A 20,934-nucleotide genomic window follows, 5' to 3' on the forward strand; every position below is an offset into this window, starting at 1 on the left:
AAAAATTATTATATGGAAAAATATGAATAAAATTTTCATGATTGTTTTTAACAGGCCTGGCTTCACTGATACAATTGCTTTGTATTTTCCTTTTGATGTTAGTTTTGTTGAGAAAATTGATGTTGTTGCTATCTGTAAGCAAATGAAAACAATGCCAAATTCTCCATATCCAAGTGGAAATGTACCTCAAAGTGTAGTTGGGAAATCTGCAACAATTCCTAGCAGCATTCAAGAAAGTACTTCAAATTCATGGAGGCAAAATATCAACACCGAAATGCTACATGTTCTCGAATATACGGATGAAAGTTCTGAAGACGATGACTATACTGTGATAAGGATTGAAAAAATAGTTATAAGAGATCCTATAAATAGATCAAAAGCTTATTGGGAAAATGCTACCTCAAATAGGTTTTTTGGTCACATCGACTCTTGTCTGAAACATGGAATTCTCAAATCATTCTCTTTGCAGACAAGCCAAGATGGAGGCATTAGTCAGCATGTGCCTTCAACTGTAAAAAGCCTTATATATCATGTTAGCCGATTCAATCCAATTACTTGTGTTTTTTCAACAACAAGCAAACTCCAACCAATTGTGTCAAATTATTCAAGAGTTGAAAAAGCATTCATTGTGATATTTGTCATTTTTAATGATATCCTAATAGATTCAGTCCTCCATGGCATGACTGAACCATTGCTATACTTTGGGTCTGATCCACCTAAAACAACAAGTGAATGGTTTGCAGAATATTTTTCCAAATCAAAAGTATTAAGCATTTTCATTACAACTCTCATTGTGGTCTTCTTAACATCACTGCAAAAACGATTTTGTGGTAAATGGCACAGGTCTGTCGAAGACCCAGTTAGTTTTTGGCAATCCAGTCATCCATATCGTGCAATGCTACACATGCTAGTGATAAGCGTGATGTACATGTTTGATAGCTGTTCACAACATAGCGCAGATGGATTAGAAACCAGAAAATCTGATTCTTCTACAAAAAATTCTGGAGGTGGTATGAAAGTGGACAAGGGTTCAGAGTACACCAGAAGTATAACAATGGTAGATGAGTCTCCATCAAAAGAAGTTTCACGTGTCCGTTCCTTTTTAAGATCTCCTGTGAAGGAAAATCGAATGGGTGGTGAACTCCAGGTTAGAATTGTTATTATCTCTCTTCTTCTGTAATCGAAGGTCATCTGAGAGCCTTCGTGGAAAGTTTTTTATAGAACGAAGTATAAAGCCACTTATTATACACAAAAATTTTGAGAATTGTTTAATTGATTGTGGTACACAAACTCATATACATGTTTAAAATCACTGTTTCCAAAATTTTAAAAAGAAGTTATTGTCAAAAAAATAACAAAATCACAACTTCAATTGCGTGTATATTAAAACGAATATTGGAAGCATTGCCCAAAGGTATCAGATATGCCATCTATTCTTGTATCAGTTTCCCAATTACACACCTTACTTTTCAGCAACTGGGTCCGAAAGATGTTGACATATCATTTTCAAGTGGAGATGGAAGAAACTCTCCTTCCTCGCATCCGGATAATATGTCCAAGAATGTAAACACAAAAGGGGCAGTTAAGGATTCTGAACAGGAGTACAGGATGAAACAATTATATGGGAATTTTCCCAAAGTGAGCCGTGGTCCAATCATAGGAGATTTCATAGATATTCCTTCAAAAAGTGTCCAGCAATGCATTGATCCGATATCAAATGAACAAATCAATGATGAAATCGATGTGGATGTTTTGTCATCACTAAGTGGTGATGAACTCCACGCAGAGATTGTCACACACAGGACTCTACCACCTGAAAATCCATTCTTAGATGAGGCAATGCATTGTCCAATGATATTATATCGATTTATTTTGTTGTTAGGTATCTTTGTGTATGCAGTTGTTGCTATTTTCTATGTTTCAATGGAAGCGTCATACTGCTCAATTAACACTTCATTTGACTTGGTATCGCGTTTCATGTTTTCTATGTTTATCGATGTCATATTTATTATGCCCTTTGCTTCTTGCTTACTTGCATTAGGTTTTTATTTTTACCGTTCCTATATCAATGTAGATTTAGCAAATGACAAGTTATAAAGCTTCATCTACTATGTTGTAACATTTCATTCACATCATGTTCTTTTTATTAAAAAAAGCTTTCATTAAGTGGCGTTTTATCATTACAGCTGTTTTCTATGAAGTGGGTATATACAGAACAAGAGGCTTCTTTCAACTGGGGGTCCCCAGACATATTTTAGGGGTTTTGTGAGCATTGGTGTTTTTGGATGCATACTGTGAAAACAAAAAAGCCAAATTGAAAATACTGCTATATTTGCACCTCGAGAAGAAGCCCCCCGACTAATCATGGTGAGATAAAGTAATTAGTGGGCTAAAAATTTGGCAAAGTGCAGCAGTTAACCCATCAATGTCGGTCGAACGTTAGTGTTGTTCTTATCACCTTACGTTCACTGGTTATCGTAACGCTTAAGTTAATGAGTTGCTCAAATGATTAACCAACAACCTTTGTTGGGCAGAATAGTCAATTCCATGTGTACACTTCTAGCAAAACATGGTCTTGTCCTAACAGACATTTCACATAAAATTAATAGAAATAAGACTGAAAGTGGTAGCAAAATGATATATCAAATAATATTTTCCTAGACCAATAATGCATAAACGCCTTCCCTAACTTTGAAAACTATAGTTAAAAATATGTGACCACTGGTTCATGACAATATTAGCTGGCTCATTCCAAGGGACGGACAACCGATAGGGTTCATGGCACAGAATGGGGTTTACTAACCACTATCCTATGGCATGCTTATAAATTTGAAATAAATACACTTTGAAACGTATCACGTTTATATTGGGAGAATCTTGTTTCTTCCTGCCCTGTGTGACGGCCTTACCACCAGCATGCTTGGTGGGACAATATCAACAACGCACGATATGGTGTATACTTTTGTACATGGCATGTTTTCCATGATGCTTTATTTTAATAACACGAAAAAAGCAGACACAAACTCGAGCAAATTAGCTATGAAAACTATTACCTAGGTTTCACACGTTCAACATTAGGAAGAAAATCATCACCTTGAATTGCTATCACAAACCGACTGTGCTACACTGTTTTTTTGGTATGGTATGATGAAATAAAAGCAGACCTGAATTCTACATTAATCGGCCCCTCCAGCGATGTAGATGCATTTTGAATATCAATTAGCTAGGAAAGAAACCCAATGTAAATAAGAGAATGTGCTCAGAGTAACTAGCCTCATTATGCAGAAACCCACTCCAGCTAGAATGCAAGCAATCTCAGCACCCCTGATGCACATTCTGCTAGTCGTGTCACATGTACCGTAATTCTTGGTTGCGCGGGAACCCTACATCCTTTTAATTTAAAACTGTATTTAAAAAGATATATTACGAACTCTGGAGTAAATAGGGAATAGTATGTCTAAAACACCATTTCTGAGCGATTTCTAAATTGAATAAACATGAACCAAGGTCACGATTTTTATTTTTCAAGAAATAAAAAGCTGTTTCATGGCAGTATGTTCAATCTCATGAAGAAATATGATCAATGAAAAAAAACAGCTGGACAGCAGTCATATGAACAATATAAATTCCAGTGTATTTTCATTACTTCGGCCTAACACAATCTGGAGCTACTTTATGTGATGAATTCCACGAGCTGCAACAATCCAGTCACACTTTGTATGATGCACCCAGTATTATGGAAATTCCTGTTTGAGAAGGAAAAAGTAATTTTGTCAATAAGTGGAATATATCTAAAAACATTAAAACAAGAAGAGAACTGATAAATGGTTTTTATAAATTGCTTGATAGTAGGGTTTTTCTAAAATATAAAATTTTGTACATGCAACCAACACCACTTAAAATAAAAATCTTCTACTGTATGTGATATGAAGATTAAATTTATATTGCTTAGTAGTTGTAACATGCGTCTCTGCTGGAATCAAATTTACTGAAATGCAAACAGAGATTGCCCTAATATTTCATGAATGTAATTGAAATCCAGTTTGGTTTGTATGAAATTAGTCAATGTTATAATCGGTAGCTTTGTCCACTTACCTGAGATAAGTATTGTAGTATCATTCAGATCCAACAACTAACTCAAACCATTGTCGCAGGGCATCACCAAGAGTTTGTGGAAGTACGTTGACATCTCTTAGGATCAAATAGAATGGAAATGGAAAATCCTTCATATAAGATCGAATTTCTGGCATGTCTCCAGGCTTGTTGAAAACCGGAACTTTAATATCAGTGATTGACCCATGAGACATGCTCGGTTGGTCGAGAATAATGAACACTACAAATACTCTCGACTTTTTAACGTCGCCCACTGCTTCTAAAACACGCTTTCTGCCTTCCAAATACAGTCCTCTGCCATCGGATATTATCAATAATAGTTGAGAAATATTTGGATGAGCATTCGAAGAATATCTTCGCTTTGCTGTTTGCAGAAAATCGGTACTGAATTCTAAGAATTCTGCAATTTTTGTTTTCTTTTGTGTGAAAGTACATTTAGATAATATAGTTGCACCACTTTTTGTTGACAATGGGTCGTCAAAATTTTGTAGTAACTGAACTTGTTCACCAAAGCTACAGATTGCGAGTTGACCTACTTCTAATGATGATAATGCACCAGATATAACTGCCACAGATTCAAATGCAAGCTGCTTTGTGTGATTATCGATCATACTTGATGAATCATCAACAGCTAACATAATTTGATACATTCTTCGATTTGCCTTTGTTCTCCTTAGCCAAATTTTGTCCTTTCTAAACCCACTTGCAACATATGGGATTATTTTCCGTATATTTAGTCGTTTACCAGTACGGTAGTCACCTTTCAATTGAGATGCCTTTGTTGGCTCAAGGACCAACCTGAGTTGCTCACAAAGTTCAATTGCAAGTGGTCTTGTTAAATTGCAATAACATTCCCACGCATTTTCTGCCTCATGCAAATCTATCATGTTACTCTTTTTTCTCCATAACTGCAGTTGATTTTCCAGCTCCAGCCTCATTTCATTTAATTGTTCATCGGTCTTCTGAGTAGTGTTGGCCATATGGTTACCTTTCGTGATATCCGTGTGTATCTCTGATAACTGGAAATAGTGTTTCCTTTGAACATTTTTTGTTTCATCATCCATCGTTTTATCATCACCTTGAGCAGATTCATCCCAGTCCATTAAATCTTGGCATTCTAACTCACCGACCTCTTCCTCGATCATATCCATCTGCTTCGGTAGGTCTTGCTGTACAGAATCAAGAGTCTTTTTATCATACCCCGCTGTAGGAGAATCAATATGCTGAAAAGCATCAGAGTCTAAGCCTCTGGGATCAGTTTCAGTATTTTCCTTGTTGTCTTTTCCAACATCAACAGCATCAACAATATTCAGTCTTTTTTCAATACTTTCATCTGTTAGAGGTTCTGGATCAGAATTGAGAGAATCTGGCTCTCTCCTTTTAGTGTTTATCTTTGTATCAACATTATCATTTCTGCTTTGAGAAGCAGCACAAGAACTTTGCATATTTGTATCATCCCAGTTACCATCTGACGGTGCATTTCCCTCATTGCGAAAACTTTGTGGTTCAAGATTTTCTGGTGGTGTGTTGTCATGTTCTACATCACCACTATGTTCAATCTCACTTTTCGATTGATTTTCATTTATTGTATTATCATTATGATCTTTGGTCATATTATCATCAACTTCCAAAGAGGCCTGTGCATCGAAAGCATTCTCCTCTTTCAATTCCTCATCATCGGATGGAAGATCTTCCTCGTTCAATTTTTCAGCAACATTCTGCTCATTTAATTCTCCCTCCTCATTCACATCAGATTCCATGTCTTTATTAGGTAAATCAAAATTCTCATTTTCAACTTGTTCATCAACATCATTGTTATCTTCTTCCTGATCATCTATTTTTGAGTCATCAGCTATGTCAAAATTATTCTCATTTTTTTCAGGTACTTTATCTTCATCATTATATAAGTCATTCTCTGAAGGATCAAATTCTGCATCATCACAAGGTCTGTCATCTTCATCTTTATCACCTTGTTCTTGCAATTCTTCTTCGTTCAAATCACTATCTTTTGCAGCGAGTTCACTTTCAGATTTTTCCATCCCTTTCCCCTTTTCTTCTTTCTTATTTGACTCATTTAATTCTTCTTCCTCTTCTGAACCCCAAAATTGTTCGTCAAGCTTATCTTCTATTTCATCTTCACCGAGTTCACCCATTTGTTTCTCAATGTCTTCATCCTCATCATCAGTTTCTTGATTTGATTCATTGTCCGACTTCTGATCAACATGATCACCAGGTTCACCATCAAAATCATTCGACATTTCTACAGCATCACCATCTTTTTCTGCATTTTCATTATCTTTTTCCTCACTTTTGTCACCAGCTTCTTCTAGCATGGTTTCATCTATTTCATCGGATACATTATTAGTTCCTTCGCCATCTCCAACTCCACCACCTTCTGCATCTCCTAGCTCCAACATATCTTCATCGACAGGCTCTTCCATTTCTGGTGGCGTACAGAATCCATTCTGGCATAAATTAATAAAAATCTTGCCCAAAACATGACATAACTTTGATGTGGTATGATGAAGTCCTTCAAGAGATGTCAGTGCAACAACAAGTATGGCCCGATATTCTTGTATCACTGAATGTACAGATTCTGAAGCCGATTCTGCCAAATTTCTATGATTAGTAGATATCCATTGTGCTACCAAATCTGAAAAATGAGAAATATTTTCACAAGTATCTGAAACACATAATGTTTGAATCATGCCAATGACTTTATCATGCAAATTTTTTGTGAATAGGTTATCCTCAAGACCAGGTAACTCATCAAACTGTGGAAAAGTGCGAATATATTTTTTTGTGTTCTGAATACGAAGCAAAATTGTTGAAATGAGAGTATTTGTATTTTCAAGAATGTCTGTGACGATTTCATCAGAGTTGGGTAATACTTTAGGAGAAATTTCAGACGATTCATTAATCTTGATGTTGTGGTTTTCCCAAACATCTGTAAAGTCACAAATATCCGATACTAGCTTTGGAGTCAAATTAAGTGAACAACAGTTTGAAAACGTTTTTAGTAGGAAACCGGAAAGATCTTTAGACATCAAAGACATTTTACACATCTGCTCAGATAAAGATTTCATTTCTACAACTGTAACCAGACAAATCTGAGAACTTGACAGTATTTCTTCAACTTTCCCATCAATAATTTTTTTTGCATTATGAGCGGCCTCAATGCAATTTTTTATTATGTCCATTGATTGTAGCCATACTTGGTCTCCATGTAGTATAAACTTCACTGACTGCCCATACAAAGGATCGGAAGAGTCGTCATTGTGAATCCGATGTTTTGGGCAACAATCAAACCAGAGCATTAATTCATGCAGAAGCATGCACCAATCATCAACTAATATTTTGGATTCTCTAATCAATTCAGCAGTTTCAGACTGAAAGTTACAGTAATGTACATTCCGAACGATCTCTAATAGTTTGACCGATTTGTCAAGCTTTATTTTAGCCATGAACGTGGAACATAATTCCTTTTTCTGAGACAAAGAAAGTTCCATTAAGCATCCTATAAAACCACGAGCACGCTCTACATTTGATCGTGTGAGGTCCTTATGAGGCTTGCTCGATGACAATGAGAAAGTGGACCACTTGGCAATATTGGAGAAAAAGTATCTTTGATAACTAACTGAGCATAATTTGATATCTCTTACAATGGATATTCTCCCTGAGTCCACAATTTTTATAGATGTTGCTATTTTTCCAGAAGAATCAGAGTACACAGGACTCTTGAGTAGATCCAATGATGACAAGTTTTGACCAAAAAAGATACCCTTTTTGTACGAAAAACCAAGTTGCTTGAGATTTTTGAATAAGTCATTTAAAGCCTTTTGCTTACGAAGCTTAATATTCTTCATCTCTGAGAGTCTCTTTTTATGCGTACTTTCGTCGCCTTGCTTTGGTAGAGGAGTGCTCGGCTGCAAGTTTTTAAGGTGGTTTGCATTTTCAATGACATCTTTGATAAAATTCTCAATCGAAATGAGACCTTTATCAAGATAACCAATTTCAACCTTACTATCTGCACAAACACAGAGGAGTTTCTGTTTCAAAAAGTTTAGACGATGAAGCACATCATATTTAGCATGCTCATCAGACTGTGATTTATCTTTTAAATAATTTGAAATTTTGTCGAAGCAAACAATTGAATCTGTATTTTCTATCTCAACATTTACACAGGTAATTTTTGCATTGCCTGATAGAAGTGGTTTGAGAGCAAATGAGGAACTTTCTGTTGCAGAAGAAGTTTGAACTAAAATTTTAAATTGCACTCCCTCAGACATTGCCTGGTTGAATTTTTTGACAAATTTGAACAGATGACGATGTGTTTTATCAACAGTCTCTTTCATTGCAAAAAAGTTTTGATCACTCCATCTTGTAATTTTAACAAAATCTGTCAGTTCCTTTGCAATTGGTTGACTCAGTGCCTGTATGCGTTCATTTACAGAATTAAGATATTGTGCATAGTAATCATGAACATTCTTCAAGCAGATAGAAATATTACTTCCTTGTTGACCTTTTATACTTAAATATTGTCCAAATATATGTAGCATATGCAGTCTTGACGAAAACTGTGATATTGACGAGGATTCCATGTACTGCTCCAAATGAGTAATAAAGTCTGACATATCTGCATCATCAATGGGATTCTGGATAATTTTGTAAAGAGAAAAGAATAATGATGGTTTCATGCAACTTAGTTTTTGGAATTCATCTGCTAGTAACTTATTCCAACCATTCAGTTCCATCTTCCTCCATTTGAACACAAATCCTGTAATTTGTTCCAAAAAAGATTGCAATGAAACGCTGCTTGTGGCATTCTTTTCCCACTCCTGTATAACTTCAACCAAAGTCTCTAGTCCTAATATATAATTGATTAGCGGTAGGGTTGCAGATAAGTTCATTATTCGAGATAATATTTCACCGATCCTCAGCAAGGTAGGGTGCTCTGGCCACTCTTTTAATAATTCTAAATAAATCCTGTTCATTAATTGCCGGAGAACTGGAAGGCATTGTAAAACTTCTCCAACACGTGGCATTTTGTAAACATTATAAAAATCATTCGATTCATTCTGATCTTTTTGCAAACTGTCTTTAATGTGTTTAATCATATTCAAATTTGCGCTCAGAATATTCTTATCTATGCCCATATTATGCATATTCGAAGATTCGAGCCTGAAAGATTCATGAAGGCTGCTGAGAGAATATTTTGATGATATTGAGATATCGATGACATTGCTTTTACATGACTCGGGTGATGAGGAATGTTTATTTGTATCTTTTTTATGGTTCCTCTCATCAGTGTATGAACCTATTATTTGCATCACACTACTGTACACTTCCATTGCGGTTTGCCAAATATTTTCTGAAAATTGACATTCACTTTGCGATTTTTGATCATTGCATGTTAAAGGTGTCTCTTGAGGCTTCCCAAACATTTTCTGAAAATTTTGTTCATCTTCTTCCTCTTCATTGGCATCATCCATATGGATGTTCGCTTTGTATATGGAGATTTTTTCCTCAGCAATTTTTGCTTTTCTATCTTGTTCTATTTTCCATTCCAAACCAACATAGTCAAAAAGTTGAAGTAAATGCTGCAAGTGTGAAGAAGAAATTCCTTCAAAAAGAACAATATTTTTGTACTTCAGTAGCAAAGATACAATGACATTTTCAACAATTGTAGGAGATGATACATGTTCATCTTCGAGATTGCTTTTTTGTAGATATTTGGCAAAATTAATAAGCTGTATAGGTGTCAGATTAGATTTTGCATTTATACCCATCAAAGCAGGAAAAAATTCTTCATGTGTTACATTCATTCTGGCTTCGACATCGAAACATTGCAAAACATTAACAGAGTGTTGAAGCATACTTAAGCCAATTTGCACAGAATTCAGAGAATCTTGAAGTGGTATAACGTAATCAGGGAAACCAAAATAATTCTGATCAAGCGTTTGTGCTGAAACCTGGATATTTCTCTGAATTCCATCGAATGATTTCAAGAACTGCTCTGCCTTTTCCATAGTGACGTTTGGTACGTCATTATGTAATAAGCTGGTGGCCCAACTCTCGAATGTTGTGAGTGTATCAGTCAAAGTACTGGATGACATGATCCCATGTTGTATTTGCTTGCAGTAAGCAGTAAGGTCTCTGAACTCATTTGAAGGCGGGCGTGTGGCACTTTTAGGCATTGTTTTCTTTAGCTTTTGTTTCAATTCATGCATTCTATGAAATCTACCAAGCAAATAAGGATGGATATGGGGATCTGATAATGATGAATCAATATCAGAGTATAAAAGTTCACCTGTCATTGTTTCATGATATATTGAAAAAACTTGAATTTCATTTTCTATCTCTTCAGTGTGTTGATTTAAAATTTTGCATTTGGACTTGTATATTACAACAGGATCAACATCATTTTGTGGTGAAACAAGGGTAAATGAAAGCAAGCCTGCCCATGACCATGCCATACCCAACATGTTGTTACATAATGTTACAAATCTTTTGCAATTATAGGGCACTTCCAATGTGGGAATGAAGACAGCATTCACAAGAGAATTGGTCCATTTAACAACATTTATAAAAAGTTTTTTAATTTCTTTCATCCATCCATTGTTAAGTTGTTCCCTAGACCCTATATTTTGAAGTCTGCTACTTACTTCATTGGATAGAGCAGTAACAGAATGGCACAAACCTTCCGCATGTTTGTGGACAACGGTGGAACAATTAAATGCTTTGATAATTTCATTCAAGGTAGAAATTGTGTCTTCCTCAACTACATGCATGAGTGCACCCTTCATAGTAATAAGGGTATCAAGACAGCTTTTGAAATATGTCAGATATGCAAATACATTCTGTAATACATTGTGATCGATAACAGCATAAGCTGGTGTACATAAAACAGATGAATATGTCCAAAGCATATGTTGCAGCAAGTCTATCTCTTTTACTCTGTGATCAATTTCTGATAACAGGACATAACTATTACCGATATCAATTGAACATGAATTATTGTACTTGACAGTCTTGACGCCTCCAGGCATAGTTTTAAAAATCACTTCCAATGAAGCTTTCGTAAAGTATGGTTTCAATAACAAGGAAGCACCAGATGAAACAGTTCTGTTATCACGCAATAAATCAGAAATATTATTCTCAGTTACAACAGTGATTAGAGTTGTAAGAATCTGCTTTCGCATGAGGGCAATACAATTTTTGTTTGAATCCAGAAACTGCATACTTTTTTGAATACACTGAATGGCAGTTAAAACCTTTATATTTGAAATTTTCATGTGAAGAAGAATTTTGTAAGTATGGTCTATAAAGTTTGAGACCCGAGTAAAAACATCATTAGCATTTCCTTCAGATAATGCCAACCATGTCACCAGATTAATCAAATTCGTTGAAATCATTTGATGCATCAGTGGCACAAGCTCTGAAACATGTTCAAATCCATTATTCTTATGTAGCTGAACAGAGTCACTATTTTCGTCTTTCAATTCAATATGAGGTGAATAGTCAAAAGCATTTATTTCATCTTCAATAGATTTTAACAGGTTTGATACATGACATTGATCATTCACGAGAGGAATCTGAAATATACTTATTGTTGATAATGCATCACATAATTTTGCAACTGCAAAGTGGAAATTAGCCGGAACTATACTGTTATTTTGCTTCAATCGCAAACTTGTGTCTGACATCTTAGTCAAGAGTGTTTTCGCTTTGCATAAACATAACAAATCATTTTCATCTTGACAAGGAAGAGAACCAAGCAAGAACTTTGCAAGAAATAGTCTGATTTTATTTTGAGTTGAAACTGTCACCCAGTCTAAGTCTGAAAATTGATTCATGGAATTGAACATGTCATCAATTTTGGCATAAATTAAAACAGATTTCTCACTGTTTATCTTAAAAAATTCCAAACAAGTTTGCAACCTTTTTAAAGAAATGAAAAATTCAACCAAGTCAAACTTCACTGTTTCCATAAACTGTTCCCAAATTTTTGCAATTTCAAATATTTTTTCAACACTTGCAATGAGTTTCAATATTCCAACATCACTTTGCATTACCACAATATGCTGGAAAGAAGAAAGAAGATTCTGGTATAGTGGATATAAATATGCAATTGCGGGATGTGGCAACTCTTGCAGCTTGATAACACCACTGTGGTAAAGTGAGGACTTGACCAATAAACTGATGTCAGACTGTGACTGAGCAGTCTTCTTCACTCTGGAGGACTTTTTCTTCCTCGAATAATTGTTTCGCAACAACTTGAGTATTGAATTCAATTTTGTGTCCAGATCTTGTTGATGAATTGTAACTGTGAATACTAAGTTTAGTATGTTCATCTTGCATGAATATTCTGGGCATAACTGAAAATTCATAGCATCCAATATCCGACTTGACCATCGGAGATCCCATGAAAGATCCAAATATTCATCTTTATAAGAATCGAAAAATGTATTTGATAAAACATTTTCTATTGCTTTTGAATATTTTACAGCGGTTCCATCGTTATTAAAAAAATAATCATCAAGCAACTGAATTCTAATTTTGTAGTCATTGTAAGATGAAAGATGTAAAAATAATTTACAAGCCATATGAAATAATTGTTCGAGTGAACAATTTGTTTGTGAAGCACGTCTTTTAATTGAATCAAACATTTGTGCTTGATGAAAAACTCTTGCGGCATCAGTGCTATGAAGAAAATTTTCTAATCGCATTATTGGCAAATCATTGGTCAAATTTGTATCACCCGTTGTTGCACATGTCTCTAAATCTTCTCGCATATTATCTACTCTATAATTTCGAGGCAAATATCGGTGGCATACAGCTAGAATACAGGAAACAATATCATTACCAGTTTTGAGTTCCTCAAATACTTCTCTGGAACATTTTATGCAGTTCATCATTCCATTATAAGCAGAATTTACATTTGATGATTGGGCTGTTTGGAACAGATTCAACAGATATGAAATAATGCAATTGGGTACAACAGGTGATAACTTGGAAAACACAATCAGTCTTGCTTCATCCCAATTCATTATTCCTGCAGTCTTATAAGCACGAGCTTGACTGGACCTATCAGAAAGCAAATGAATTTCCAATCCCCTATTTCTCATTGCTCTCGACAAGTTACCTTCAGATGCATCTAGCGAAAGTATCAAGCGAAAAGAAGGATGGGGACGTATTTCTACGAATGAACCGCCAACAATTCCACGTTCAGTGACGGACAAAACTCCATTCGATTCAAGAAGGCCATTTAGTCTATCAAGAACAGATGGATTGCATAAATTCGCTCCATCGATGAGTAGCCAATCTCCACTCTTTAGCGCGTTTATTAATTCACTATCAACCCATTCAAAGCAGCCTTTTGATTTATTAATTTTTTTGGTGACTGACTGTAATTTTTTACGACATTGTTTTACACCGCATATCAATTTGGTCATAGAATCATCCATACCAAATTTTGACTCCAGCCAATCAATATAGGAAAGTATAGAGTTTGCATGAATCAGAGCAGAAGCACCACTTGTTGTCTCCATAATTTTGGTCCGAATTTCCTTCAAATCATCCATTATCTGAAGAGCATTCGAGACATCATCAGACATCAACACAAATGATTTGTTATTTGCCTTGAATACATCCATACATGCATCCATCAAACATTGAATTATAGTACCTAAATGCCTTACAGAGTCCATTTGTTCAAAACCACCAAGCAGCTCAGTTGCATCCATGCTACTGTTAACGGAAAAAGTGCGAAGCCGGTGTCCAAGCAATGAAGCTAGAGTTTTCACAAGTGTAGTTTTGCCTGACCCAGAATGCCCTGTTAGTATGCACATCCAACCTAATTTAATAGCCGTCATTAATCCTTCCATTGAGTGCAGTCTGCTGGGAAAAACCAAAGCATCCAAATTATCTCCAACGACAACTTCTTCTCGTTCCAAAGTCACATTACCGATTTGCAAGACATTAGATGATAAATGGAAAATGCATGATGGTCGATAAGCTTTCTTTCCAAAAACCTCATAGAATGAAGAGAACATTTTTTGTCTATCAAGAACACTTTGCAATCTCTCACAGTATATAAGATATACAAACTTTTCTGGATAGAATCCATTATGGGCTGTTAAAATCAGTTCACACCATCTTATCATATCCCGCAAGTTAAATTCCCAGGGTCCGCCAACATGACCCCACTGATGTCGATTAACAATTTGTTCTTTTACACTTTCATTAAAACAAATCATTTTGTAAAGCATATCAACTGGAATCTTAGGGAATTGAGATGAAAGAATCAATACCATATCTTCTTTTGATAATGGATCCATGTATACTTGATTGAACCTATTTAAAAAGCTTTTCGGTAAACCTTTCCGACCACCACCTTGATGAAATGGATTTTGGCAGGCAAAAATGCGTGTCTGCTCACTTTTGACATTGAAAGTAGATCCCAGTTCAGGAATAAATATTTCATTTCTATGATCAAAAACACTATTCAAACCTTCAAGTACTGACTGTGACGCCAAATTTAACTCATCAAAAACAACCCAGGATCCTTGTTTAAGTGCCAACAGCAAAGGGCCGTCTCTCCAACAAAATTGTCCACCCACTCCTTCATCAACCGGCAAATCAGCACCAATCAAATCAGAAATGTCTGTTTGCTCTGATAAATTTATTCGAACAATATCATGGCCAGCAGCTCGGGCCAGTGCCATAACCAAACTTGTCTTACCAATTCCTGGAGAACCCTCTAATAATATGGGATTAGACAATTGTAGAGCTCGTAACAAACGAAGGGTGTTTACTGAAGTTGTTGGAGCACTGAAACAATATTCATTTAAAATTGGTTCAGATGGTCCTCTCAAAATGGAGAACGGTCCAACTCCAAAACAATCAGCTGAGAGAGAAACCCCACTCTTGGCAGTACCTTGGCTAAAGTCCATCAGCTGCTGTTTGCTCAGTTCTGTAACATAATTGTCAAGTGTAGAGTGAGAAAGTAACTCCAATAGCTTTGATATGCATGCTCTCCTAGCTTCATTACGGATCTCTGTGTTATCAGACATCCCTGAACCAACAGAATCTATGAAAACCAGCAATGCCCCATGTGCTAGAATTTGAATATACTCAAGAGGTTTGATCGATTGAGCACAGACATTACAAAAAGCAACCCATTTCACAACATCACGTATTGACTTGTTATACCTGGTTCCAAAAGAGGTAGAAACAAACCACTTGATGAACTTTACCATCACATCAGCAAACACTTCTGATATTTCAGAAGAGAATTTAAGATTGTGGCGCATGATATCCTTGACATCTTCATCAGCCTCATCTGCCACTGTACACCAAATTTCTGTAAGTCTGTTTCGTAAAGCAGGAGAAAGCTCTTTTTTGCCAAAATCACCTCCTGGATTCATGGTTGCCATGAATTGAAATCCTTCTTTTGCTTCAACAGTTAATATTGATACGGTACAACTTTGCTCAACTCTGTCGGGAACAACCAGTTTTCTTGCGGGTTCTAGGACACTGTTAAGCCTTTCTAATACAGAATCCTCAGCAAGTGATATCTCATCAATCAGTAAGTATTTACCATGACACATTGCTTGTAAGAGAGGGCCATCTACCCAGTCAAATAATTTGGAGTTATCATCGCCATTATCAGAATCCTTTGAAACACGAACTGGTCGTAACCCACCTATGAAATCAGATGCATCTGTGTGAGCATGGCAGTTGATAGTGCAAAAGTCGCTAGAACTTTCAATCACAGAAACAAGTTGACACGCCGTAGTCTTACCACATCCAGTTTCTCCAACCAATAGTACAGGTTCATCAAATTTGAGAGCTCTATGGAGCATGATGATTAGCTTACGCAATGGTTTAGTGAACACAATGTGACTAAACTCTGTAGGTACTTTTCCAACAATCTTTTTAAGAATTTCTGCACTAAATAACTGATCCATGCATATTTCTTTTCCGAAGTGTTTTTGTATTATTTGTTGAATCAAAACTCTTTCATCTTCTTTTCTAACACGTCCAGCCAAAAGAAGATATCCATCATTTGCCAATTGTTGATCCCAGTCATTAATTACTGACCCAGGGTCTTCTTCATTTCCTCGTCTATATCGTTCTGCCCATTTGAAAAGATCTCTTATTGTGATGAATCCATACTTGCCAGAAAAAATTCCACTTGAACGTCTATGTTCCTGTAAATCTTGCATCACTTGAACCAAACGATTGCATCTAGATACAGGCAAGTCGCATCTTCGATGAAGAATTGTATTTATCTCATTTGGTGGTATCTCACCAAAATGCAGTTCAATAAAACGATTCCGCAGAGCTCTGGATAAGACTTTTCTACCTCCATACAAACCTGGTGGATTCTGGGTAGCAAAAAGAGTGAACCTGGGATGTGCTACAATTCGTTCTTGTGTTTCCGTAATAAAAAGCTCTCTGTTGTCATCCAAAACCCTATTCAATGATTCTAATATATCAGTGGGGGCTAGATTAAGTTCATCAAGAATAATCCAATTACCTTCTCTCATTGCAGTAACGAGTGGGCCTTCTTGAAAATAAAATTTCCCGCTTTCATCCGAGGAGTAAGAGCCAATGTATTCCTGCAGGTCTGTATGCTCATGGTTATTTATTCTGACAACAACATTTCCCGTCAGTCCAGCTAAATATTGGATTATACTAGTCTTACCCGTTGAAGTCTCCCCTTGGATTAGAATTGGATACTTTCCATATGCCACAGCTCTTGCAAGAATTTTAATATGTTTACTTACATATGGTGTGATAATGTATTTTGGATCAGAATATGGCTCAAGACTACCACACCTTATGTGATATCCTTCAACCGAAGCATGTTTATATTCTGGTGACGGAATATGAACTTTTAACAGAGGTTTCCATTTGTTTTTTCCAATCACATACTTTACAATAAGCTGTATAACAAGTTCATAATTAGTGTGATCTATTTCTGTCAGGAATGCTAAACTAAGCCCTTCATATAATGCTCGAGTCAACGTCATTCTGGGATGGTCCACAACATAGCGTAGAGCACGACACAATGAACGCAGTGAAAATATTGGTTGAGCATTCATCCCCAATGCAATTTTAGATCTTGAAAATTCACAAACTTGACGATAAAATAATAATATTCCATTCACTAAATCATTATTTGGAATGTTTCTTCCTTTTAAATAATGTGATATTAGAATAAAGAGGTCAGAATCATCATCTGGTTCAGAAACAAATAGTTCAAGAAATCTATTCCGTATACTCACTGGCAAGTTTTTCTTTCCAACATCTGTGGCTGGATTCATGGCAGCAAAAATTCTGAATTTTTGATTTCGTTTGATTGGCTTAGTATCTCCCATTTCAAGAAGAGAAATGGATCCTTCATGGGACTCCAAAACAGCATTTAAGCAGTCCAAGGTTTCTGGTGGTGCTAAATTGATTTCATCTATCAAAAGCCAATCACCCCTTTGTATTGCTTGAGACAGTACACCTTCAACAAAAGTGAAAGCCAAAGAATTTTGAGCTTTCATTTGCTGTTTCAGCTTTATCAGACTATCATTTAATGACGTCCATTCTTGAATGAGCTCATCATTTGTATCCAACTCTTTAGAGAGTTTGGAAACAGCACTTTTTGCACAATGAGTCATGAGATGGAGCAGATCCGAAAACCTCTTGTTCATGAAGCATGCCTGCACATGGGTTAAAAATTTCATGTTATGCTTTTGTGAAAATGTCCTCAAAAACAATTCTTCAAAATGATCTCTCACTGGAGAAATCAACTGCTTCGGCTGTATTGGTTTAAAAGCACCGAGTAAATCTGATGAAGAAGACTGCTGAGAGATATTTACGATATGCAGAGTAGTACCGCATTGCTCTGCCAAATACTGGATAGCACTGGTTTTCCCCACACCAGTTTCCCCTACAAGTAGTACTGGCTCGCACATTTTAACAGCACATGCAATCCTTTCCAATAACACACCAGAGCTTCTTGTTATAGCAAAATTTTGATGCATAACGCCTCCTCTTCCCACATTTTTTTCTCTATGCAAATTAACACGACCAAAGATTGCAATTTCTGGTTGAATTTTTATTTCTGGATTGTATGATTGACAAAAATATTCTGCAGTTGCAGAAGAAAGATTCAGCAAAGCATGAATTGACTGAATTTTAGCTTTTCTTTCATTCTTATTTATTGACGATGCTATAAAACAATCTATTGCCTCCAAAGCCAACATGCGGCCAAGTTCATTGTCTGGAGATTCAGGACAAATATGTAAAGAAAGACGGTGGCACAATCTAAACAAATCTCGTGCAGAAGCTGTTCTATTATTTGATTTATAATCCATTGCAAACATTTCTGAATACATATTTTCTAGGCTCGTGTAGATTTCCAAAAGTTTTTCTGAAAATTGACGTATCAATGGATATTTTTCATCAATAATACTTTTCAAATCACTTTCAAGCAATGAATCCATATAAATATGTCGTGAATGCCGTTTCAACATTGCAACACCTAAACGACCATCTGAATGTGGAGTAGGCAGTGATTTTCCATCTGATCTGCAAGTCATAAATATTTGAAATCCGGTTGATACATTATTATTTCCATCAGATATACTATGACCAGGAACATTTAACTGGCCACTCTCAAGAAGTGGAAGCAACAAAGAAACAACATCTAATGGAGCCTTATCGATATCTTCCAACAAAACCCAGTATCCATTCTTGGCAGCCTGAGTAAGTGCACCGGGTTGCCACTCAAATTCACCTGAAACATCTGTACATTTGTACATCCCAGATAGCAGCTTGCTGTCAATACCCTCCCCCAACTGTATTTTGATGAAATTGGAACTATCATGACCTGTTAGATGCGCAAGATATTCAATTAGTGTAGACTTCCCGCAATCTGGTGGTCCTTCTAGAATTACTGGATGGCAATTGGAAACTGCCAAGGCGACAGAATGCAAACAATTCTGTAGAGTTTTAGTTAATACAACTTTCATTTGAGATGGTGTAGTTGAACATGGTTTAATCTCTACAGAATTTACTTTGGGAAGAACAACTCCACAAACCATTACTAGTTTTGAATGCAAATCTGAACATAAAATCTTTTTCATTGTGTGAGATACAGAAACCCCTTCAACAGAAACAAGAGCCACGGAATCTGTGTTGGAGATATGCTTATATAAAGATCCAGAAGTTTTCTTGCAAATTTCATATTGTAAATGAAGAAGGGAATTGTGTCCAATATTAGAAACAAGTATAGCTTTCAACTGTTTAGTTTGAAAATTAAAAAGGGCAGACAATATATTCATTAAAGCCCATCGCCCCAGAGGTGTTAACGTTGACTCATTTTCCTTAACACATTCCCAAAAATGCTTCCGAGGCCAATTATTATGAGAAATTTGAGGCGAACATTTCATCATCTGATACATGCTATACACGACATCACTTAATGACACACTTTTAACAAGTTTTCTCTTTTTGAGAGGAGAGTGATCTATATCATTCATTTTAATGATGAAGGGATTGCATAGGTTTTTTTCTTCCAAACACATACTAGAAGACACTCTTTTTGCATGAGAATTTGTGATATCACAAAGCTCTCCCAAAATCACATAAAAATTCTCTTGAGAACTACTTCCAGATTTACCCAGATCCTCAAGAATTTCTAAAGATCTGTAAATAAGATCAGCAGCAAGAGGACCAAGTAACCGCGTTACTGAAGAAATTGTATTCTTATCTGCAGAGTCCAGAAGAACATGTGCCAGAATGTCTAAAATGTTGTTACGATCAATTGAACCCCATACTTGTTTTGCGAGATAGGGCTTTAAGTGGCCACTAAATTCCTTGTTCATCATTGAAACAGTTCCAAGGAAATCCATTAAAAATGCAGAGCTCTCCATTCTTTTTATCGAGTACAGATAACCATTTAAGATTCTTATACTGTAAGAAAAAATAAAATATTACATTAAATAGGTTGAATAAAGTAATGCGCTTTGTTACAAATTACGACACCCAATAAATTATCTCAAGTCCGAAAAAACGAGTTGATTTATTAGAAAAAAATTATTTGAACTTTTTCCCGCTTTTGGCAAATAATTTTGATAATGATAGTCAAAAGTATCGACTTTTTATTATGATGATTTTCCGTTGCGACAAAATATTCAAATTCATGAACAATAACAGCATTTAAATGCCTTGCCGTATTAATTTAATTTTGTTTAATTAACGTAACTCGTGGTTGCGTCAACTAACGAAAAAATAAAAGTATTACCGCGGCAATCTGCGGATATAAATCGTGTGGTAAACTGGCCAATTATAATTAATTTTTTATATCTATTTCCGTACTTAAGGAAAACAAATAATATTACAACTCTAAAATACCATGACAATCTGTGGACATAAAATGTGTGGTAAACTGCCCGATTACTCGATATATAACACAAAACAAAGCATTTTGTGACATTTATTTTGCACTCCCGAAAAAATTAACTTATTTTTGGAATTCAAGTCGACGATCCTATCGGCCAACATCGACACACATTTGGACGAGTGTCGGTGGTATTTGAGTCGACGATAAATCAAAATAAGTTGCCGCATTTGGTAAAGACAGTTAACAGTCCGAAATATTGCGAGGTATTGTGAAAAACGTATTGCGCAAGACCAAATCCGGATAGATTCGGTATATAACGATAATACCGGTAACAGAAAATCAAGATTTTGTAACAGAAAATGGATCCTTTATTAATGTTACAAAGTACAAATCATCAAATTTTTGTATCAACCGTT

General features: G+C 35.8%; 2 protein-coding genes across 3 annotated transcripts in view; one reads left to right on the plus strand and one right to left on the minus strand.

The window, feature by feature from the left end:
- Window positions 1-2,160, plus strand: part of LOC120345301 (uncharacterized) — a 96,424-nt gene extending 94,264 nt beyond the window's left edge. For both annotated transcript variants that reach the window (XM_078115123.1, XM_078115124.1), the window contains 2 exons: window positions 55-1,147; window positions 1,474-2,160. In XM_078115123.1, the coding sequence (XP_077971249.1) occupies window positions 55-1,147; window positions 1,474-2,097 (1,717 nt within the window). In that variant the 3' untranslated portion in view covers window positions 2,098-2,160. The remainder of the gene's footprint in view (window positions 1-54; window positions 1,148-1,473) is intronic.
- Window positions 2,161-3,503: 1,343 nt separating this feature from the next.
- On the minus strand, window positions 3,504-20,084 carry LOC120345300 (midasin-like). Its single transcript, XM_039414693.2, has 2 exons — window positions 4,096-20,084; window positions 3,504-3,746 (listed from the first exon to the last, which is right to left on the minus strand). Exon 1 carries the CDS (start codon window positions 20,046-20,048, stop codon window positions 4,116-4,118), a length of 15,933 nt encoding a protein of 5,310 aa, XP_039270627.2. The 5' UTR covers window positions 20,049-20,084; the 3' UTR covers window positions 3,504-3,746; window positions 4,096-4,115.
- Window positions 20,085-20,934: the final 850 nt, after the last annotated feature.

This window comes from Styela clava, chromosome 8, assembly GCF_964204865.1.
Source record: "Styela clava chromosome 8, kaStyClav1.hap1.2, whole genome shotgun sequence".
Taxonomy (NCBI): Eukaryota; Metazoa; Chordata; class Ascidiacea; order Stolidobranchia; family Styelidae; genus Styela; species Styela clava.